The sequence below is a fragment of the Lemur catta genome, chromosome 2 (genome assembly GCF_020740605.2).
Source record: "Lemur catta isolate mLemCat1 chromosome 2, mLemCat1.pri, whole genome shotgun sequence".
NCBI classification, from domain to species: domain Eukaryota; kingdom Metazoa; phylum Chordata; class Mammalia; order Primates; family Lemuridae; genus Lemur; species Lemur catta.
This window is the reverse complement of record NC_059129.1, coordinates 122,046,326-122,070,753: the sequence shown is the minus strand read 5'-3', so window position 1 is coordinate 122,070,753 and position 24,428 is coordinate 122,046,326. Positions and strand designations below refer to the sequence as shown.

At 34.2% G+C, this 24,428-nt stretch overlaps 1 protein-coding gene across 2 annotated transcripts in view; it reads left to right on the top strand.

Annotated features, from left to right (window-relative positions):
* HBS1L (HBS1 like translational GTPase) overlaps positions 1–24,428 on the top strand; it is an 89,011-nt gene that overhangs the window by 45,759 nt on the left and 18,824 nt on the right. The window contains exons 1-8 of one of the 2 annotated variants that reach the window (XM_045544409.1): positions 182–251; positions 7,958–8,066; positions 12,052–12,314; positions 12,778–12,943; positions 15,869–15,986; positions 21,704–21,850; positions 23,610–23,684; positions 24,217–24,334. In XM_045544409.1, the coding sequence (XP_045400365.1) occupies positions 8,020–8,066; positions 12,052–12,314; positions 12,778–12,943; positions 15,869–15,986; positions 21,704–21,850; positions 23,610–23,684; positions 24,217–24,334 (934 nt within the window). In that variant the 5' untranslated portion in view covers positions 182–251; positions 7,958–8,019. Of the gene's footprint in view, positions 1–181; positions 252–7,957; positions 8,067–12,051; positions 12,315–12,777; positions 12,944–15,868; positions 15,987–21,703; positions 21,851–23,609; positions 23,685–24,216; positions 24,335–24,428 lie in introns of those variants that run through there. The other variant, XM_045544407.1, reaches the window with a different exon arrangement.

The following is a 24,428-nucleotide window of genomic DNA, read 5'->3' as shown; positions in this document are numbered from 1 at the left end:
AATTTATTCCAGCTTTATAGGAGGTCTGGATATCTGGTAGTTTAGGTCCCCTATCATTATTCTTAATTTAAAAATTTGATTGGTCATTCTCTCACATTTACTCTTCCAGATGAACTTCACCATCAACTTGGCATCTTTCCCCCCAAAATAGTCCCATTGGACATGTACTACCAGATCATTCTTTTTTTGTTATGTATTCTTGAAACTTATTTGCATGACACTTAAATAGAAAACACTGGGTTCAAGGCAAGGTAAGGTACTTCCTGTTACTGTCTATCTATGTCTAGGTGCATGTTTATTGTAGTACTTCTTGATCCCATAATCACCTAAAGTCACTTAAACTATAAGAAGTCAATGGGTGCAGAACTATCCAGTCATACTAAAAGCATTGCAGTAAACATGTACTGACCACAAACTTTAGCAATTATTTTTAAGAATATTTCTTTCAAGGATGTTTAATTATAGAAACAATAAGATAATTTTATAAAATAAAGGTTGGATATTTTAGTTTGAGAATATTTTTTAATGCTTTTACATATATAATATGTACTACAACATTATTGTGGGGTAGATAATACATTTTGCAGATGGGGTACACTCAGCCTCTGGAATATTTGATACTAGGTCCAGGCTCAAGTTCTGTGAATTTTCTGGTGGCAGAGCCTTAAATTCCTAGCCATAATAGACTAATTAGAATTGATTGCCCATGGCCAGGCGTGGTGGCTTGTGCCTGTAGTCTCAGTGCTTTGGGACGCCCAGGCAGGAGGATGGCTTGAGGCCAGGTGTCTGAGAGCAGCTTGGGCAACTTGGTGAAACCCTGTTTTTACAGAAAGTAAAAACATTAGCCAGGCATGGTGGTGACCGCCTGTAGTCCCAGCTACTGGGGAGGCTGTGGTAGAAATTCTTTTCCCTCAAGAAAAGAACTGATTGCTCCTGGGTACAGGAGATATCTGTAGAATGTAAATCCTAGGGCTGAAGCTTGGGGAATGCCTCATTAATGACTTAGAAGTAAGGAATTATAGACTAATGAGATATGACAGCATATTTTGTAGAGAAATCATCATTCTCCCATGTAAGTTTTTATGGTTTTTCTCTTAATCTGGCTTTCCCATTTCAGTAATTATCCTTCGTAAGAATATTTAATACTACTACTGTTTTACTTATAAAATGAGGAAAGGAGTTCTTGAACTTAAATCTACAGAAGATCTTTTTTTTTTTTTAAAAAGAGGCTTTTCATTCAAAGCTTCAGTTAGATAGTCTAATTTAAAAGTTTATTGATCAGTTCCTAGTCTTTTTCAGAATTTTTGCCCCACTGACTGCTAAGCATGCCTTTTCTTATTTTTGCCTTTTTTCTCATTTCATTTGTTTAGCCTTCTGTAATTACTCAGGAACATACTTTAATTTTCTCTTGCTTATTGTCTCTATACCTCATCTCCACAACTTTTATAATTTGTCTCTCAGCATAGTGTATAAGCTTTTTGAGAAAAGCCATCATGTGATTCATATCTTTTTTTTTTTTAAATCTAGCTATGTCACAGGCCAAGGTTGTATGGCTTCTGGCAAATCAACCTCTCTGAACCTCAGTTTCTCTAAAGTAAAATAGGTATAATTATACGTATTCTGCATGGTTGTATGAAGGTAAAGGACTGTGTAAAACACCCGGCAGAAGAGCATGCTAGAGTGCCCATAGCAAGTACCAAGTTGACTTTCTAAAGTCTGTATCTCAACATTAGAAGATGTATTAAGTACAAGAAGTAGGGAAAGTGCCTGAAGAAGAGATCAAAGATAGATTGTATAGATAATAGAGGTCAACTTGTGGTTTCGAAATTTAAACCGATAAGGGTTAATCATTAAACTGTTTTTATTGATTGCTTATTATGGGCAGAGCACTGTGTCTTGTGCTATAACATGTGTTTAAGGCACTGCTTCCCCTCAAAGAACTAGTAGTCTGATAAGGAATGTGCTTGAAGACCAAAGGAATGAGTCAGAAGTGGGTAAATCATATGGATATGCAAGCAGAGGGTTTCATTAAATTCGGCGTCTGTATCAATTGTGTGATGGCTAGAGAGATCTAGCTTTGCATCCTGTGCAAAGGAATACATGTTGAAAAAATATCTTCAGGACAAGAGACCTAGATCATTTCATGTTCAAGAGAAAACCTTGGCTCTCTTCTATTTAGATCTTAGCCCCAGAAGGGATACAGTGGAGCCCTGGAGGAAGCAGCTCATCAAGGGGTAACCACTAGGACAGAAGAAGGCAGTTTCTAATTAAGCTTTGCTGCAGAGATAAAAAGAGTATGAGAAAGGTCAACTGGACAGGCAGGTGAGATAGTTTGGTTTAAGTGCAGGCTCTGCCACCAAGGTGAAGTCACTTGTCTCTTGTTTCTTTGTCTATAAAACTATTATAGCAGGTTAGATTTGATGAACTGGTTAGCTGTTGTATCCATCCGAATGAAAAATCTAACAGATGATTGATTCTTCTCTATTCTACTAGAGACTGAACACTAATCACTAATGTATGAATCTTCAGAATATGTATCTTTTAAGTGACCATAGTTTGGTGGGTGGGTTTTGCATGGCTTGGTAGAGGATGTTGATAATCTTCCTTTGGAATATTGCATTTTACTTTTATCTCATGCTGGACTACTTAATTTAAAGGACATCTTAGTGATTTGGGAGTCGTAGACATGCATTCAGAGAGCTAGCAATCATTTAATTTACTTCATTATATGAAGTAGAAACTTCATGTACTTCATAGAAAATGTCAGAGGAAGCTGAAGTTAGTGAAATTAAATGAACTGCTTAAGCTGAAAGGTAACAGCTAATTAGTGGCAGGGCAGGGGCCAGAGTCCAAGCTCCCTCTTTTTCATCCAGTACTCATTTCTTGCTGCCGTATTTTGTGACTTAATGAAAATTTAGGGTTCAATTTCTTGAGATTGTTATGCAGTGAATGAATTTTCAGTTGTTTGGGAAGGGTGGGAGAACACAGTGAACATTTTACATTGTTTTCGAAGACAGTGGATTTAAATACTTGTCTATGTATCTCTTACTGACCTGTGGCTGGTTTAGTTATTAGTTCATAACTGACCAAACATGAGGAGAGTTTGCCTGTCTTCTAGAATGGTGCTAGTCTTGGTGATTGGATAAGTGGAAGCACATCATGTTACTGTTAACAACAGCTCAGTGGGTAATTTACTGAATGTACATTTTTATCTTTTACTGTGGTTAACATCATTAATTTGAATTAATATATTTCCAAAATAGCCTGAGCCAAGGTTATCTCTCAGAGGAAGGGTTCTAGAGTTGGACTTACTGAACTTTTTGAAATAGCATGCAAAATTTTATACGTATGGTGCATTTTTCTGTCAAGAATGTTCCATGGTTTTTGTCAACTTTTAAAGGGGTACCTGGCTGAAAAGATTTTAAGAATCACTGCTTTAGCTGGACATGGTGGCGCGTACCTGTAGTCTCCCAACTACTCTGTAGGCTGAGGCAGAAAGATTGCTTGAGCCCAGGAGTTTGAGGCTGTAGTGAGCTATGACTGCGCCATTGGACTCCACACTCCAGCCTGCGCGACAGAGTGAGACCTGATCTCTTAAAAAAAACAAACAAACAAAAAACCACTGCTTTAATGGCTGGTATTCAGAGCCATATGTGACTTTACCCCTCTACTTTCATATAAATAACCAAAATTTTGAAATGTTGCATCTTGGGCTTGATGTCCTGTAGATAAAAATCACCAAAAAGAAAAGTAATACAATACTTATTGTATCCCCAGAAATATTTCAGGATCACATTGTGATTTTTCTCTGTTTAAAGACCTTTTATGCCATTGTATGACCCACATGTTTTTTTAAAAAATTCTAAATTACAGTATTTTAGTGTACCACATGTATAAGTGGGTCAGGAATTTTTTTACATGCAAAATGGTTGGAAGATAATAAAATGAACTTTAATGAGAAGTTGGATTTAGTCCCGTGCAGCCTGATTGAGACATTTTCATGCTTTATGGGTTTTCTCCCTATTCTACTGACAGAGGCCAATATCTTCCATGCCTCTCTTCCTTGTTTTAGTCAGTCAGGGTGTCTCCTCCCTACCTCCACACACACACACCTGCACACGCACATGCATTGTCATCATCATCATCATCATCATCATCATGCTCTTAAATATCCTCCTTCCATATGCCCTCACTCACCTCTCACTCCCCTCCACTTTTGCTATAACTCTAGAAACTGCTTTTTTAAGGAAAAGCCCATCCCTCTATACTTTTCAGTCTGCTTCCATAGTGTTTTTTTTTTATTTCTTTGCATTACTTCATAGCTTCTGAAACCTCAAGCTCTGGAAAGCCAGCTTTTTTTTCTTTCCTGCCTTTCCAACATCATCGTCTCTTTATCCTCTCCCCACCTTGATCTCTGCTCTTTTGAAGTTCTTGTCTTTTGCCTGAACCATCCTTTTGCTAGTCCTTACTGCTGTCATCTAGTCAGGAACCTCGTGGCCACTTTTCCTGATTCATCAAACACTTTGGCAGCTGGCTGATGATTTTCTTCTCTACCCGATGCTCGTCATGATTGTAGCTTACTAATGCATCTATATGGAAAACCACCAACAAGTCCAATACTTTGGACTGTCAGTTTCTTAACTACCTCATTTACAGTGACTTTCACCTCGCATCAGAAATTCACTAAAATTTCCTCTCCTTCAAAATCACCAATTCACACGTCCCATTCTGATCACAGCCACTTCTAGTTGAGCTTCTCATACCATGATCTTTTCTTTACCTATAGACCCTTCTACTTTCTCTTAGTGCATCAGTACTCTCCTGTTTTATTTATTTATTTTATACAGTTTAGATTTCATGATTTAACTCCCCACCCCCCTTTTTGGACCAATATCTTCACTTACCTCGTTGCTTTTACTTGCACCTGTTTGCTTGTTGGGTAGAACCTTAACCCTGAGTGAAGCAGTTAATGCCTTCTCTGTACCTCTTCCTGAATGGCTGAATATTGCTAGAGAAAGTCACACAGAAAGGCCAGTTGATTCCACTATAAATTCATTATCACAAATCTTAAATGAACCCTCAATACTATCCAACAATTCCCCTGATTTTTTTATAATGATGTTGTGACACCACAATTCCCCATTTCTTTTGTGTGTGTGTGTGTGCTCAACTCATTCTCCTTTGTGCAACAATTATTGGAAACCTTGTTTACTTGTCAAACTTTTTTACATTTCTTGTCGACCCTCAGTTCTCAACAGGTAACTAGCTGCTATGTTTCAGAGAAAACAGAAGTCATTTGTTAGGAATTTTTATCTCCCAGCTCTTGAACATACAAATATGCCTTCTCTTGCAATGAAATAGCCTTTCTCCTATTTCAGTTCAGTTTCTACCTGTGCTTGGATCCTATCCCTTTCTACCTTCTCAGAAACTCTAAAATATTGGTAATCACTTCTCTTGTTAAGATATCTAACCATGACCTCTCAGTTTAATCTTTTCCATCAGCTTGATTCCACATTCTCCTTCTATTGAGTCTACCAGTCTGCCTTTTCAGTCAGACTTCTTGAGAGTCCTTTTCGTACATCTACAATCCCTTATCTAAAGCCTTTGGGGCCAGATTTGATTTAGAATTCAGAGTTTTTTGGACTTAGAAAAAGCATTATTAGCATGTACATACCATGTATTATACCATCGGTAGTGTAATAGCCCCAGTGAGTTGTGGAGCAGGTTCCTGTAGTCAAACACATTGCTATTTCTACCCTGAAATCTGTAGCTTTTCACTTTAAATGGGATAAATAGGGGCTATAAATAAATAGCCACATGTCAGTCCATGTCAGGTTTTGCTTCCAAATGAATTATTAAAATAACAACAAAACTTTAATATTTCATTGCTTTTGGATTTTGAAATTATAGATAAGAGGTAGTGTGCATGTCTCTTTTCTCATCTTATATATTTTAACCATTCTGGTTTTTATTTCCCTCACTTCTTTGAAGTAGCTTTTCTTAACTCTACCAATGACCTCTGTCTAAAGAGATCATGTCACCAGTGAGTGTTTCCCGTCCTCATCTCGGTTGACTGGCCAGCAGCCTAAGGTTCTGATGGTGCCAGTTCCATCAAACATTCTCTTCCCTTAGCCTCCTCGACACCATGCTCTGCTGGCTCTCTTTCACCTTTTTGCAGGCTCGTTGTCCTCTGTCTTGTGATTAAATGCTGGAGTTCTTTCAAAGCTTTGTCCTAGAGCCACTTCCCTTCTTACTCTGTACTCTTTCCCTTAGTGATCTCAGGTCTGTGTCTTCAGCTACAATTGTGTGCTGATGAATCACAAATACATGCTCCAGCTCACATCTCTCCTTTGACTTGACCACTGTGTTCAACTGCCTTTTTAACATTCCTTTTGGAAGTCTCCAACAGTCCAAATTCCTAATATGTCCCAATCTCAAGATTTTCCCACCCCCAAACTAATTGTTTTCAGATCTTGTCCCTTTATCTTTTGCTTTCTCTTTCCCCTTCCCCATACCTGCTTACCTCTTTTTGGTGGCTTCCACTCTTTTAGAATAAACTCTGGATCTTTGGTATGGCCTACAAGTTGGTCCTGCATTGGCTGGCCTTGTGCACTTCTCCAGGTTCGCTTAGCAACATCTACTCTTACTCTCTCTGAAGTAACGGTGCTTACTCCTACAACAGGGCTGTTACACAAGCCAGTCTCTCTGGCGTGTTCTTCCTTCCTGTGCTAGTTAATTTCTATTTATATTTTGCATCTTAGCTCCAATTCTCTCTCACTTTCTTAGGAAAGCTCTCTCGCTCATGTGTGCTATCTTTAAAGCTTATGGCACCATATACAGATTCTTTTTTTTTTTTTTTTAAACTTTCAGACTGTTCTTCATTGTTGTTATACTGACAGTTACAGTTTATTAAAGGAAAGGGTACAGATTAAAATCAGTAAAGGGAACAAATACATAAGGTAGAGTCTGGGGAATTATCTAACACAGAGCTTTGGTTCTCATATACAGATTCTTTATAATACTAATAACACTTTTTGATCATTTAGTGTGTTTTCCCCACTAGACTCTGAGCTTTTTTAGCATATTATATTTGCTGTTATTCACCATTGTATTTCTTACATAGTGCCTGGCATATAGCAGGCAAACAGCAAACATTTTGAATGAATTTTCTACATTAATTTATCTTTCCTTTTTTAGTAGTTTCTGTATATGTTTTTACCAATGTAGCACATGCGGTTTCCATAGTTTTGTGTGGATCCAATCTTGATAATACTCTTTGAAAATTTTACAAATACTCTTAAGAATTCAATGAATTACATATATAAGGATCAAATGCAAAAAGCCTTATTTTGATTTAGCTCCTAATTTGTCCTCCATGTTCTTAATTAATTTTTTCTACATTGACCTCTTCCTCCATATTCTTTTTAGATATCAGATATCTTACTAAATCTAGTGTTGTGTGCAAGTAAAATATATGCAGCGTTCGGGCACAGTTCAGCAGATTCTCAGCTTGTTCATCAGTTTATAAATCTCACAGGATTAAAAATAGTTTAACCATCTGTTAACTGACCGAACAATTTTAGTATTGTGAAAGGGTGTGGTAGGAGAGGGAGGTATGGAGTCTAGGTATAATGTCAGAACAAGGCTCAGTACAAAAACCACCTTGTGACCTCTTTAATACTGAAACTTAACAGTCAGTTCAAAATTAGGAAGAGATTTGGTGGAGGTTAAGCTTAGGAGACTGCTGACAGTAGGGGATTTCCCAGAATAGAAGAAGAGTGATAGAAGAATTTCTTTCAGCATTTTAATATCTCACTAATTTTTTTAGAGAAAAAAGATATGTGTTTCTAAAGTTATGAATTCTGTGAATATTATCATTTTTAATTTATATGTATAATATATATTTCTAGAAATCAATTTTAATTAATTAGCCTTTTATATTTTCTTCTTTAACTAGGAAAATCAGTAGGTTCCCAGTCATCTCGAAATGAATCTGAAATTGTGCCAAAAGTTGCTAAAATGACTATATCTGGAAAGAAGCAAACTATGGGATTTGAAGTACCTGGGTAAGATTTTAAGTAACCCCCTTCCTTCCTGCTTTTTCAAAATCGGTATTGTCTCCTGTCTGTAAGAGACTCTTTCAATTTTGCATAATATATCATTAGTGTTGAAGTATCGCATGTCCTCGGTATAACTCAGTACAAATAGAAGGGGATAAAAAATTAGGCTTGATTCTAGCCTTATCTCTGTGTATTATTTTATCTCACTGTCAGTTTTCTCACATAAATTAAATAATTAATAGCTACTTTAACATTAAAAGCCTATGATTTTGTGAAATCTAGTATGGTAAGATAGGGAATTCTTAAACCACTAGGTGGCATAGGTAAGCAGGGTTTGGGAGTTAGATGTAGTTACTGAATCATAGAATCACTAATTAAATTTTTTAATAACTAAAATGTTATCTTTGAAATGTTTTATATTTTCATATTGAATAAAATGGATCATTGTAGCAAAGACATGAAATGAAACATACCTACAGTTTCAAATATTTAGTGAAAAATGGTAATAAGTCATACCTTGGTAGTACTTGCTTGTTCTTTCTTATCACAGTCTCTAGAATTCTTTCAGGAGTTTTCATAGACAAGGGAAGTGTGTTGCTTGAGGCTCAAAAGCACAATTTGAAAACATTAATTTTTAACCTCTTTATAATTTTTCAGAATTTTCAATCATTCCATAACTCTATTACTTATAAATCATATGTATACTGTCTGCCAAAATGATGGAAAAGAAATACTGTTGCTATTTATAAGTAATAGAGGGATTTTTAAGAAATGTAAACTTAGCAGCTTTATATTTTCTCTCTTACAACATTCTTTTATCTACAATAATGGAAGTATCATGAGTCTTGGTTGGGAAGAATGTTAATGATCACTTAGTTCAATTTCTAGCTTTTATAAAAGCAAGACTTTGTTCACTAGTTTTCAAATTCAGTGAGGGAAAGGACTCTGTATCTAGGACATGGTAGACATTTAGTATGGAAAAGTTTGTTTTTCTCTTGAGTAATTTTTTCTTTTTCTTCCTTTCTTTCTTTCTTTCTTTTTTTTTTTTTTTTTGAGACAGAGTCTCACTCTGTTGCCCAGGCTTAGAGTGCCATGGCATCAGCCTAGCTTACAGCAACCTCAAACTCCTGGGCTTAAGTGATCCTCCTGCCTCAGCCTCCCTAGTAGCTAGGACTACAGGTGTGTGCCTGGCTAATTTTTCTATTTTTTATAGAGATGGGATCTCATTCTTGATCAGGCTGGTCTTGAACTCCTGAGCTCAAGTGATCCTTTTGCCTCAGCCTCCCAGAGTCCTAGGATTATAGGCCTGAGCCACAGCGCCCGGCCCCTATCTTGAGTAATTCTGATTCAATCTCAAAAATCTTAATGTATGTCTTTTTTTTCTCTATAAATTAGGATTGGGTTGTCAAAATCATAAATGCCCTTTTAATCCTTATGTCTTGAGTCCATTTAATCCTATTATGGGATTATTTCCATTAAGAGAGATCAAAATGAAAAGAATACATGATTTCTTGTTCTAAGGATTTTATAATTTTAATGCAAAAGATTTTTCATAAGTCTTAGAAAGCAACATGCAAATGAACCCTAATTAATGTACCATATTAGAAGTAAATGCATAGTTATCTAAATGAATAATTATAAAAATAATGGGTAATAATGACCATGTCTATACTTTATAAGTATTTAATACAGTGCAGGCCTTTCAGAATTTACAAGACTATATGCTTCATGAGGACAGGAACTGTTTTTGTTCATCAATGTATTCCTTTCACAGAATAGTTATTTAAATATTTATTGATCAGAGTCCTTGCGGAGACACATGTTATTTTAAAAATAAACTTGCAAATAGTATAGAGGTAAAAAAAAAACCACCCATGAGTCAGATTCATGTATAAGTAGTGCCACTTTTGGAAAGGTAGTTTAGAAAAAGAGACTAGTTATTTTATAATATTAGATAAGGTTACAAAATTATACCAGAAAGCATCTGAAGAAAATTCAGCTAACTCTCTTTGTATTTATACAAGTCAGTGGTTATAGGCCTGAACCACAAATGACCATATCTTAGAGATTTTTCAAATCTTAAAACACTGACTTTTATTTCATAATAGGCAGAAGTTTTTAGTAAGTACAGACCTACCTAGGGTACTTTTCTGATTACTTTGGTCACTTCCCTCTAAAGCTGTACAATTTTAGTGCATTAATTTACAGTTTACCTAAGATTTACTTGGAAGAGAGTGTTATCTTGAAAGCCAGAGGAAAACAGATCTTTCATGTAACTGTAAATGAAAGGACCAAGTCAGCCCCATGTTTTATAAAGCTCTTCCTATCCCAAGCAGCCCCTCTAAGTGCTTCCTAGATTGTGGGGTGAGCTGCGCTTCAAGCCCTTGCTCATTCTGTCCACCTTGGCCATCTGCTTTTATCTGTTTTCCATATTGGATTTAGTGTAATCTTCCCTCTGAAGAAAAGATTTTGTAGCTAAAAACAGATTTGAAGCCAAAGATTGTGATTTCTCCCAGGTCTGGTCAGAACCAGAGCCTATGTAGTCATTCTGGTAGAATGCTTTGATTGTAATTTGTACCTTATTTTTTACTTCTCTAAATGCAGAGTTGTTGTGTTTTGGTTTTAGAACTAGCTGTGGTCATTCAAACAAATGTTTGTAAATATAGTCTAAGTTTGATTTCACTTAATTTAGCTGGTTAGAATCCTTTAAAAGTGCGGATACATTTTTCACATACTAAATTTTTTTCCTAGTAGTTCAAGTCCACTGTCTAAGCAGTACTCAAAAATGAACACCTAAATTGGTTAGTGGAGATTTGCAAAAACAAAATGAAATGAGAATGGATATGAAGTTTTTAATGAAGTTGCAAATATAACTAATGGGACTCTTTTCCTGAGGCATAGGATGAAGGATTAATGTCAAGCATATAAAAATGTCTGAGAGGGAAAAACTAATCTGCTTTTTGTTACAATGGGCAAAAAGAGAATAGATTTACTGTCCTTACACATTCCAATTATATTGCAATCTTAAGTGGTTATTATAAACTGTTTTCTGTACGTAGTTCTCTGCCTGCGCCACATTGAGTTGGATATAATTGGTTTCATTCTTAATAACTGGAAAATTAACCTGCTCTTTGTCCTAATTCTGTTTGTTTATGATTGTTAAAAGAAGCGTAAGGCATGTCGTAGTCTGGTTGATTAGGTCACATTCTCTATAGCTATCCACAGGCTAGCACTAGTACTGGTTTCCACAGGGAGTAGTCAAAGAGCTAATAAAGAACTCAGATCAGTGTTTACTTTTAGAGCCATGGTCATTGCCAAGGAGAGGAAAAATTAAGCTAGGTAGTGTTGTTTCTATTTTATGTATCTGTGTCCCATACTAGATTGTAAGCTTTTGGGAGTGGTAGATAACTTTTTCATTTCTGTGTCTTCTTTTCTTCTCAACATTAGTCCCTAGTATGTGTTGTAGTTTTCAGTAAATCAAGTGTTTGTTGAATTAATGAATTAAAGCTCCATTGTCTAATGTATTTACAAACTACATTTAGAGATATCTCCTATAAGGTTAGAGTGAAAAAGATCATAAGTCTATCTCATTGGAGGGATGAGTTGGGGTAAAACTATTTTTTAATACTAATCTATCTCTAGTAACACATTTGATGCCATTTTTGCAAAATACCTCCTTTATGCCATTGGTTTTGATAGGATTGATTGTATGGCCAAGGCCTCAGGCTTAGACTTTGAATTTCAGATATTAAGTTTCTTCTTATCTTAATTTTTGGTAAACTGTTTTTTTCTTGGGATCTTCCAAGTCTGTATTTGTGTGGTTTAGGTCTAGCTACTTATCATTTCTACCTTAACAGACTCTAGCCACTTAGCAGAGATCATTTTTGGTCTGGAATACAAAGGATTATGAAGAGAACTTGTCTGCCCTTCTGACATTATAGGACATGAGTCTAGTTGGTTTAAAGCACTTTTTCCTGTCTGCTTTCTGTAGAGTAACTTCTGAAGAAAATGATCATAGTTTCCACACACCTCAAAAAGGACCACCTAGTGAAGATGCCAGCATTGCTACTTCTGATGTTCTTGAGATGATGTCTAAATCAGCAATTCCACCTCATACCATTCAGGCATCAGAAGAGCAGAGTTCAACACCAACGCCAGTGAAAAGGTCTGGCAAGCTGAGGCAGCAAATAGATGTGAAAGCGGAACTGGAGAAGCGGCAAGGAGGGAAGCAGCTCCTCAACTTAGTGGTCATTGGTAATGCCCTTTGTTCCTCTGGGTTGTCAGTCTCCTCTGCTTTAGCCTGCCGGGCGTCTGATGGGAGCGTGGAAACTCTTGAGTTTCTATGTGGGTGCAATGGATATAAAGCAAGAAGGCATTGCGTCATAATACTTTTTAGTCACCCTCGGAGAAATAATGCCAAGTTACCAAAGGAGGTCAATAGACTTGGTTGTGGCATTTTCATTTTGTGAACATTTTGAAATTGGCATGTTTTATTGGCAATTTTAATTTCCAAAAATTAGGGAAATTTCCCCACTCTCTAAAGAGACATGTTCTTTTTTCCCCCTCCATTTAATGCTTTAACTGTCATTTGATAATAATTGGCATTATTACTCTAAACACTGACATGAACTGTTGAATTACACATTCATGCAATGCCTCGATATGAACAGCATCTGGAAATGTACCTAATACTAATCCTGAAATCAATTTTCCTTAGGTCATGTTGATGCTGGGAAAAGTACTCTGATGGGCCATATGCTTTATCTTCTGGGTAATGTAAACAAAAGAACTATGCATAAGTATGAGCAAGAGTCTAAGAAGGCTGGCAAAGCTTCGTTTGCATATGCATGGGTCTTGGATGAAACTGGCGAAGAAAGGGAAAGGTAGTCACCATATTTCAAATTTTCATTTTGAAATGATATAGCCTGTAATATGTGTTGAATATATGAAACATACCATGAAATACTTTAGAGACTATTTTTAGAAAAAGGCTTTTAATTATCAGGGAAATATTTTTATTATATTTATTGTTGTAAGCTACGTATCTTTTTACTCTTATGAACTCTGTGAGAATGGATTAAAAGAATGTTTATCAAAAACAAAATAAGATAAAACAAAACCATGTAGAAAGAAATAGTAAAAACCCTAAACTAATTATGGGAGAAGTTTTATTTGTTACTTCCCTAAGAATATATCAAATTTTCTTGATTTTGAATTAAAATTATGAGTAAAACTCTTAATTTTATATCAGCTTAAAAAGGAAAGATAACTCTGTAATAAACTCTCTTCTGTATGGAATCAAAATAACCAGTAAATTCAAATTTCTGGACTTAATTCATTTTTATACTTTACATACTATGTTTTTATGAGACAGGCAACAAATAAGTAATTAAGCCTATATCCTACCATAGATAGAATTCAATCAGTGACTCCTGTCTCTGTCACTGTGTTCAGTGCCAACTTTGGGGAGATTCTAGCAGGAGAATGCAGCTACTCATATATCTCTGGCCAAAAATAGTATTTCTTTTGAAGTCTTTTTAGAGTGGCAATATATATTATGTTAGGGCTGTTAGGGATGGAAGAGCCAAAGGACACCTTAATAATTAAGTGAAATGGCAGATATCTCAACTGTTTCAAAATAGTGACTCTAAAGACCTTGTGAAGTCCTGTGAAAGTCCTTCTAAATTAACAAGGAGATTAAACTGTGTTCCTTGATGTCTTCAGTCTGAATATGATATCTGAATTTTCATACCTTTTTAAAAATGTCTGTTAATTTTCTTGCAATCTTAGTCTAACTTATGTAAGGTAATGCTCAGTAAAGCAGGTCACAGTATTCTTAGCTCTTCTGATAAATAGAAATTTATATCATAGTGGAGTTTTTTTCCTTGTAGGTATCTTTTAAATTCTGTACAGTATTACAAACCTGTTTTCTAGCAAGAAAAATTAGCTAGACAGTTGCCAGTTTTTGGAAAACAATGGAATTTGTATGCTATCAATATTAGAAGTCTAAATAATTTTCACCTCTTAGTTTAACAAGTATTAATAGATTATTAAAGCATTTGGCTTTTTAGTTTTCTTTGTGTCATCTAGTTTAAGTAGCTAAAGAGATTGAGAACAGTGTAATTTAAGTGAGAATGATTTGCTTAAATTTGCTTAATATCTGAATTGAGCTAGCAAGTGAGCTAATAGTCTATTTGATTCTTATAATGATCAATCATTTTAGTTTTTTTGATAATATATCTGCTGGCTGACTGCCACATTTTTGCTGCCGCTAGTTCACTGTTGCTCAGCATGATATAATTTTTAGAATTTCCCTTCATTGTTTAGATAGTAGAAACTTCCAGATACATAATGGGAGTTTTAACTCACCACTATGTGTTCCTTAATAGCATTTAAAAAATGTAACATGTTGCTTGTCTCGCCATGTTAAATATTTATAAATCCTCTGTTTTTCTCAGATACTGAAGAACAGAAATTAGTAGAGTGATATTTCATATCCTTATGGTTACAAATCCAGATCACAGCTGAGTCAAAAGATTATACTTGGGTAAAAGCAGTCTAGGGAGGATCTCAGAGTAAGTCTTAGTTCACCACTATTCTGAAGGTACCCATGGTCCCTGGATTATTTGGGGGTTATTAAAAAATTAAGCACCATTTTGGCAAATTTGAATGGCATGTCTTTTCAGATTAAACTCAAATAGCTTTACTAAGGAGTCCCCCTTATTGCTAAGGTGAACCTATAGTTTATTATTATAATTGTTGAGATCATTCTTTCCTTTGGATGATCTTGGGGCAAACCCAGTTTATTGCCCACATGATTTCCCCTTCTGAATTTCTAAGGTTTAGAATGACTAAGTGCCCTTGTAGACCTCCCTTAGGCTTTCTTATACAGGTTGAGCATCCCAGATTCAAAAATTTGAAATCTGAAATGCTCCAAAATATGAAACCTTTTGAGCGCCGACATGATGCCACAAGTGGAAAATTCCATATCTGACCTCATATGATGGGTAGCACAAAATTATTGAAAATGTACAAAATTAACTTGATGCTATGTGTGTGAGATATGGGTCTCATCCCCTAGATATCTTATTATGTATATGTAAATAATCTGAAAAATATGAAAAAAATCTGGAATTGGAAACACTTTTGGTCCGAAGCATTTCAGATAAGGGATATTCAGCTCGTAATCTGAATCTACATTTTTGTGACTGAAAAGAGGCACTGTGTTGGTCTTCAAGAAGGATGAAATGGGATATGAAGCAAACTGGATCTCTCTTAATTTAAAAAAATTAGGCATCTACTTTGAAAGCTTATGCTTTCTAAGTATGTAACTTACTGACCAACCTTGAAAATGAAAGTTTTAGAAGTTTATTTCTACAATTAAAGGAGCATAAACGCAGAATATGAAGAAAACTATGAAAAAAAATGATAGTGGTCATTTTTCATTTTATCTTTTCACATATATAGTATTTATTTTTCCCCCATCTAGAGAGTCCCCAGATATTTTCTTTGTTCACAATTTTTATTATTTCTTACAAAATAATAATAATTACAAGGTAGTGGGAAATAACTATCATTTTGACAGAGTTCTTGCTGTGTCCACAACCTTAGTTTAAAGCCATATGGGTGTTATTTTATTACAGCAGAAATTGCAGCCCCAATTGATACCTTAATTATTGAAAAATAATGGTCTATAAATAAAATTCCCATGATTACTTAAGAATTTAGATTGTCATTTAGACTATTATTAATGTGATCCATAGCTCTGATTATACAGTACATTCTAACCATTGTATGTTTTGTTTAAGGGGAGTAACAATGGATGTTGGTATGACAAAGTTTGAAACCACAACCAAAGTTATTACATTAATGGATGCTCCAGGCCATAAGGATTTCATTCCAAATATGATTACAGGAGCAGCCCAGGTACCACATATTTTCTAAATTATAGTGCATTATTGTACTGTACATAAAATTTCCTGATGCTGAGGTTATAATTCAGGAACTTTAACTTTTAAAATATTTTAAAATTAAAAATTTTAACCTTTAAAAAGTTTGAAAAAGATAGAGAACTTGTATTTTTCATGATCTTTTTATCTGTACATTGTAACACCTTTTGTAATTTCTTATGAAGAAGCAAATGTATAAAAGCTATGAATTTCTTTATAGCAAAAATAATGGTAAAGTAGGTATAGCTTTATATTTCACTTATTGATAAGTTGGAGTGAATATTTCAAAATCTTCCTTATTACTGTATTTATATTCAAGTCCTGTATCTTTTTAAAGAGCTAATTTATGTAGAAATAATGAAGCTTGGGGGTTCTCCCTCCAGTGGTTTATTTACTTTCTTTGTAGTATTAAAAAATAATTGCAAATTATAAACATACATGATTCTTAATAAGAATACTGCAAAAAAAAATAAAAGATGTATACACTCATGCGTCCCTTAATGACAGGAATATATTCTGAGAAATGCGTTGTTAGCCAACTTTGTCATTTGTGAGCATCGTAGGGTGTACTTACACAAACCTAGATAGTGTAGAAGCAATAGGCTACAGGGTATACCTAGGCTAAAACCTGTACTGAATGCTGCAGGCAACTGTAACACAGTGGTAAGTATTTGTGTATCTAAACATATCTAAACATAGAAAAAGTACAGTAAAAATATGGTATAAAAGATAAAAAATGGTACACTTATATAGGGCACTTACCATGAATGGAGTTTGCAGGATTAGAGGTCACTCTGGGTGAGTGAGTGAGTGGTGAGTGAATATGAAGGCCTAGCAGGTGGGGAACCTGCGGCCTTCTGATTTCAAGATTGTTCTTTTTTTAAGCACCAAAGGAGATAAGAAAAGCTTCATCTTTCTCTGCTGCACCCCTTTTAATAAAAGGATTTGTTCTGGCCGGGCGCAGTGGCTCACGCCTGTAATCCTAGCACTCTGGGAGGCCGAGGTGGGCAGATCGTTTGAGCTCAGGAGTTCAAGACCAGCCTGAGCAAGAGTGAGACCCCGTCTCTACCAAAAAAATAGAAAGAAATTATCTGGACAACTAAAAATATATAGAAAAAATTAGCCAGGCATGGTGGCACATGCCTGTAGTCCCAGCTACTTGGGAGGCTGAGACAGAAGGATCGCTTAAGCCCAGCAGTTTGAGGTTGCTGTGAGCTAGGCTGACGCCATGGCACTCTAGCCTGGGCAACAGAGTGAGACTTTGTCTCAAAAAAAAAAAAAAAAGGATTTGTTCTGGAAAATTTGGATGCATTCAAAAGGCTGCATTTAAGGACCTGTTCCCCACCCCAAAGGTTACTGTAACTTTTTTACTTTATAAACTTTTGATTTTTTTTTTAACTTTTCGACTCTTGTAATAACACTTAGCTAAAAGCACAAACGCATTGTACAGGTGTACAAAGCTATTTCCTTTATATTCTCATTCTATAAGCTTTTTCTAACTTCAAAACTTTTTGTGTTTTTACTTTTTAATTAAAAACTAAGATACAAACACAACATTAGCCTAGGCCTACACAGAGTCAGGATCATCGATATCATTGTCGTCCACTTCCACATCTTGTCCCACTGGAAGGAAAGTCTTCAGGGACAATAACACACATGGAGCTTTCATCTCCTAAAAAGATGCCTTCTTCTGGAATACCTTCTGAAGGACCCGCTTGAGGCTGTTTTACAGTAAACTTTTTTTTTAAATAAGTAGAAGAGTACATTATAAAGTAGTGATAAAAAAAATATCGTATAGTAAATGCATAAATCACTAACAAGGTCATGTATTATCATTACCAAGTATTATGTACTGTACATAATTATACATACTGTACTTTTATATGACTGGCAGCTCAGTAGATTTGTTTACACCAGCATCACCACAAACACTTGAGTAGGGTGTTGTGATGGCTACATCACTATGTAGTAGGAATTTTTCAGCTCCATTATAATCTTGTGGGACCACGATGGGTATATGTGGTCCACGGTTGACTGAAATGTCGTTATGCTGTGCATGACTGTAACTTTAAATAATTAAAACAATGAAAATAGCACTGCACATATAGGGCACTGATTTCTTTCACAATAGATGATTTATTGGAAAACATGAGGAGTTTAAAAATTTGGCTCTATCATGTGGCAAAAGTGTGACTTCAAGCAATTGACTGTTTTCAGGGCTCCATTCATTAAAAGGGAATTTTAATATGAGCATCTGTCAACCTAAAAAGGATATGGTAGGAATAAATTAGAATATATTTAAGGGTAAATGAGAAATTATTTGATTCCATTTTAGAAAGTTGATCTGTAATTTTAGAATATTTAAGATTTATGGACTGAATGTGATTAAAGATTGAAATGTAATAATTATCACTGTTTATTGTGTACTTAATGTGTACTAGGCACTATACTAGTTATATACATTTAGTTTAATATAATCTTTATAACAACTCTGTAACGTATATATTATCTTCATTTTAAATTAGTATACAGTTGGCCTTTGTATACATGGGTTTCACATTCATGGATTTAACCAACTGCGCATTGAAAATATTCAGGAAAAAAAAATTCCACAAAGTTCCAAAAAGCAAAACTTGAGTTTGCTGCATGCTGAATACTACATTGAATCCATGCTGATGAAGTGATATGTGGACATTATGTTAGGTGTTATAAGTTATCTAGAGATGATTTAAAGTATGTAGGAGGATATGTGTAGGTTATATGCAAACACTACATCATTTTATATATTAAATAAGATAATTGAACATCTGTGGATTTTGGTATCCGCAATGGGGTTGAATTTGAGCAGGGGGGTTGTCCTGGGACCTATCCTCCATGGATACTGAGCAATAATTGTACTTCTCGTTACATTTACCAATAAATACAATATAGTTTTAATTTCTCCTTATATATACTAGTTTGTGTGTGTGTATTTTTTTTTCATTCAAGGAGTACTTACTGAATGCCAGCTATGTGCCAAACACTGTGGTAGGCAGTGTGGGGATACAGTGACTACAGAACATATTTTGGTGGTTTAATGGGAGAGGGAAACACCAGCTTAAGCAGTTACCGTAAAATGTTTTTGAATTTTGGAACCTTAGAGTCTATTGTTATCATAAAGATCATTTATTCCAAACTCCTTCTGGAATTAGGATAGGAAAGGGTTTTAGAGATTATCTAATTGAATTCCATTATATAACAAATAAAGAAATAGACTGAAAGATGTTAAGTAGCTTACCCAGTGTACAAAATACTATGATAGGCTTTTGGGGATATAAAGAAGCACACAGGGCATACTGCCTCTCCTCGAGGAAATCACAGTGTAGGAAGATAAAATATGTAAAGATGAAAAGGCTAACAAATGCACTCCAAGAAGAATATATATAATGTACATTATGAGGAGGAATCACTTTAATACTGATTGATCATCAAAGGCTTCCTTGCAAATGTATAGCCATTTGAGCTCCCAAAGACAAGAACTATTACAGAGAAAGAATATTAATAGAGAAATTGCCTAGTAATTTTTTAGAGATGGTAATAGGAAAGATAAAGTAAAATACTTACGGTCTTAGGTATCGTAATACCAATTCAGTGAATTTCAAATTTTAAACTAAGAAAGCAAATATAATTTTACAGTTATTAGGAAAACCTGATGAGAAATTTATGATTATTAAGCCTAGGATTTGTAAGCTCAGGCTTGGGTGCTTTATATAAACTGTATTTATCCCCGAGTGTTTCTGTGAAGTAAGTAAATGATAACCTAGAGAGGTCAGGCAACTTGCCTGAGGTTTGAGACTTGTTAGTGACTGCAAGTATGAGTGAAAGAGCCAATTTGCAAACTGACTGCTCCATTTTATACTTTAAACTAAGAATCCTTGGTCAAAGGCCCTGGATCTCATTGAAGAAATTAGTGTTCAGCATTATAAGTCATGAAGGATTGGAAATGAATACTGCACTTGTATAGAAGTAAAGCAGAAGGAGTATTTGGGTAAGAGTAAAAGAAAAAAGAAATAGTAATGTAAATTGCCTGACCAGACAAAGCATATGGATGATACTTCTAATTTAAGTTGTATTAATAATATTCTGTTAAAAGCAAAGTGATACTTCCAATTTAAATTGTAATCTGTTAAAAGTAAAGTATCTGATAATTCTTAACATTCTTCATGATCATTGTATTTCCCATTATCGTGAGGATTATATGATATTAAATATATCAAATATATTAAATATATTGAATTATTTAAAAACTGGACAGCACAAACAAAGTGTCATTGGGGAAGCAACACAGAGAAAAGCTGTTGTGGATACTGATCTGACCAAAAGGCCAGAGCATTTAATGACTCAGATGGAACATAAGAGGACCCTTGAGAGAAAGGGACTATCATGTATCAGTCTGAGATAGCTAAAGAGGTGAACACCACATTTAGGCATTGTATTCCGCATCACAATGCATACAAGGCTAAAACTGTCAAGGGGAAAATAATAGAGTGTTCTTTAAGAAATGTTCTGACAGTGCACTGAAAGGAATAATTGATAACAATGAAAATGGAGGAATATCTACAATTGCATAAACTGTTTATTGCAAATTCTTAAAGGCTGCATCCACAAGATGCAAGTGGAATCACGTAAAGAAGCATCAACACAAAAGAATAGTGGGAACCTGTAAAGCTAGTTTTAATAAGGCTAACAAGGAAAATGAACTAAGCTAAGGTTAGCTGTTTTCTTTTTGTGTGTGTGTATGATTTGAGTATGAAAGCAGAAACATCTTTCTATCTGATTCACAAAATGGTCAACACAGGTTAGAAAACTTTGTTATACAGGGTTTTCAGTAGCTATAGAGGATGAATTTCTTTATGATAATTTATTCTCAATTTTTCACCATTATAAACAATACCCTGATAAATATCTTTGTAGATCCCTAATTATTTCTCTAGTGTAAATTTCTCAAGGTGGAATTGATGGGAAGCAAAATATGCATAATTTTTAGGCTCTTGATACTTACTGTGAAAATGCCCTTCAGAAAGGTTGTGGGCTTATAGTCCCATAAGCAATGTATTCTCTAGAATGCCCATCTCACTGCATCCTTGCCTATAGTAAATAATTTTGTCTTTTAAATCTTTAATGGTGTGATTTGTAAGAACATGGTAGGGGGAATAGGTCAATCTATTTTTAATTTCCTTTTTTAAAATCTTGGTTTTTAGTTAATTTGAAGTTTTTCATGTTTGGTTGCCATTTATATTTCTTTAACAAAATGCTTGTTTTCTACAGAGCTATGTCTGGGTTTTTTTTTCCTTTTTGGTAAAGACTATAGTAAGATTGTAACTTTTACCTCATATGTTGCAAATGTTCATTTACTTATGTTTTAATTTTGTTCATGTTTTTCCACCTTTGCCTAGATACTTTAATTGCTATATATCAAATATGGACATTTTTATTGTTCTTTATGTCATTATTTTTGGTGTTACGCTAGTACATATTTTTTATTTTAAAATTTTAATCCACCCATGGGATTCTTTTGTTTGGTTTGCTTTGGTGGTTGGGGTCAGGTTAGGACTGCCTTTAAAAATCTGACCAACACAATTAATTGAATAATCTTTCCTTTGAATTAAAGTGCTGTGACATTATTTCTAATTTTGATAATTTTTTCTTCCTTAGGCGGATGTAGCTGTTTTAGTTGTAGATGCCAGCAGGGGAGAGTTTGAAGCTGGATTTGAGACTGGAGGACAAACACGAGAGCATGGCCTCTTGGTCCGTTCCCTGGGAGTGACGCAGCTTGCAGTTGCAGTCAATAAAATGGATCAGGTATTGAAGGGCTTTGTGAGAATTTGTTTAAGATGCTAATTAAGATATTATTCTGACCATGTAGATTACCTCAGGTGCTACTAGCATACATTTTATTAGTCGAGTTGCAGTGTTTTTAAAAATAAATGCACTATCCTGATGCTAAGTAAATAAGATATTACTTTTAGGTAAGAAGATGTCTTCCTATTTTCAAAATGTTTTTAAAACTTAAAAATTATTTTAATTATAAAAGAACATGTTTATTAGAGTAGAATGAAAATATGAAAACCAGAAATAACCTATATTTCCAACTCTCTTTCCCCCCCCCAAAACTTACATTTCATTTTATACATCCATCCAATTTATTTTTATAGATAAGAATTTTTTCTTTTATAACATTAGATTATAATCTTTTATTATCTCTTTTTTAAAAAGACAATAGTCTCATGCGTATTTCCAAGTAATTAATAATTCTTGGATAAAGAGGTAGTTTTTATGGCATTATTCTAGTCTATGTTAAGGATATAATTTATTCAAATAATTGCCTGCTTTTGAGCATTTCCTCTGTGTGTGTGTGTGTGTGTTTAGAAATGTTTATTCTGTAGAAATTTCTGGGCTTAAGAGTATATACTTTTTAAAACTTGCTGAACATGATTAAAATGCCCTTGAGAAAAGTTCTAGTTATTTACTGCTGTTACATATGGTGTATTCACTTTCCTAAACTCTTATCAACACTGCTGTTATTAAAAAATTATTTTCCCACTTGATATGCAAAATGTGTTACTTTTTTAAAAACATTCAGTCTTCTATGAATGTTAATATTTAAATATATTTTATATATTAATCATTTGGTTTTTTTTCCACCTCTGGGGATTATTTATATAATTTGCTCATTTTGAAATTATAATTCTTTCTTCTCAATTTGTAAGCATGCTTTATTTATTAAAGATATTACCCATATTCTCTCTTTTAGATTTTTTTCCGATTTATTATTTTACTTTTAATTTTGTTTAGGATATGTGTTGGAGATATACACAAATTTATAAATAGTTCCTTTTGACTTCTGTCTTCCTTACCCTGGGATCAGATAAATATTCGCCTACATTTTCTATTAGTTTTTTTATGATATCATTTATTTTGATATTTATGATATCATATACTTTTTACTTTTTTTCCAGCATTTTAGCATGAAAAATTTCAAATATAAAAGAAAGCTGAAAGAATTTTACAGTGAATATCTATCTGTATTATACCCATTACTTAAGATTCTGCCTCTTGTTCACATTTTTGTCTATCTACTCCTGTATCCATTGATTAATCCATTTCTTTGGCATGTGTTTCCATGTAAGTTGTAGACATTAGTACACTTACCCCTAAATACTGCAGCATACATGTCGTTTATCTAGAGTCCATATTATATGCACCTTTTTAGTTTCTTTGGCTTGGGGGAGAGTGTCAATAATTTTATTTATTCTAACAATTGGTCCAAGCATAGTTCAGTAAATTATTCTCCCTTTTCCCCCAAATTTGAAATCACCGTTACCATATATGAGAAATTCTAAATATATTAGAAATGTTCTAGGCTTTTTGTTTTAGGAAAAACTACTTTTAGGTCATATTTGTAGCAATATCTGATATTCTGAGTTTTAATTTCAAAAGATTTCACATTTAGTAGATTTTATATTTTATATAGTCTTGATTAGTTATATTTTAATTGTAGAAATTTAAATTTTATGTATCATGTTCTGAAGCATAATTTAAAAAATAAATTGGATCTTAGGTTAATTGGCAACAAGAAAGATTTCAAGAGATTACTGGAAAACTTGGACACTTTCTTAAGCAAGCAGGTTTTAAGGTAAGATCATTTTAATTCACTTGTTTCTACTTTTCTTAAGTCGTCTTACTGATATAAAAGAAAAAAACTAATATTTTGATATTTTTATCTTACTAAATTTGTTGAATTCTTTTTGCTTTTATTTTCCCCTGGTATCATGTATATAATATATTGTTTGGATTATTTCACCTTAGAATATTGCATATGTTTAATATTTGGCTTGGTTTTTATACAAGTAAAAGAGTTTTTTCCCACCTATTAAATTAGATGGGATAGGTTTAGGGAGGTCACAGAAGAATGTGGAAGCTGATAGAGAAGAATTTATCCAGCAGAATACTGTAGTATGCCTGTGTCACTAATGCTTGAGTGTTTTGTAATAAATTTGCAAGTTTCCCACAAAATCAAAAAAGTTGAAAACTGTTGGAGCAGATAACTTTGGGGCTGTAGTTCTATGATTGAAGTCCGTTGTTTTTGCAAACTTGGTGTAATTATGGTAATGGAAAACTTAAACTTTTTTAAAAACAACATTTCATATATTCAATCTTTTTAACAGGAGAGTGATGTAGCTTTTATCCCTACAAGTGGTCTCAGTGGTGACAATCTAATCACAAGATCTCAGTCAACTGAACTCACAAAATGGTATAAAGGAGTATGTTTATTAGAACAAATTGGTAAGTATACTGCCGTTCTGATTTTAATACATTATAAACTTGATATTATTATTTAGCATTTTTTTAATGGGAGACAGTCGTGTGTGTGAAAAAG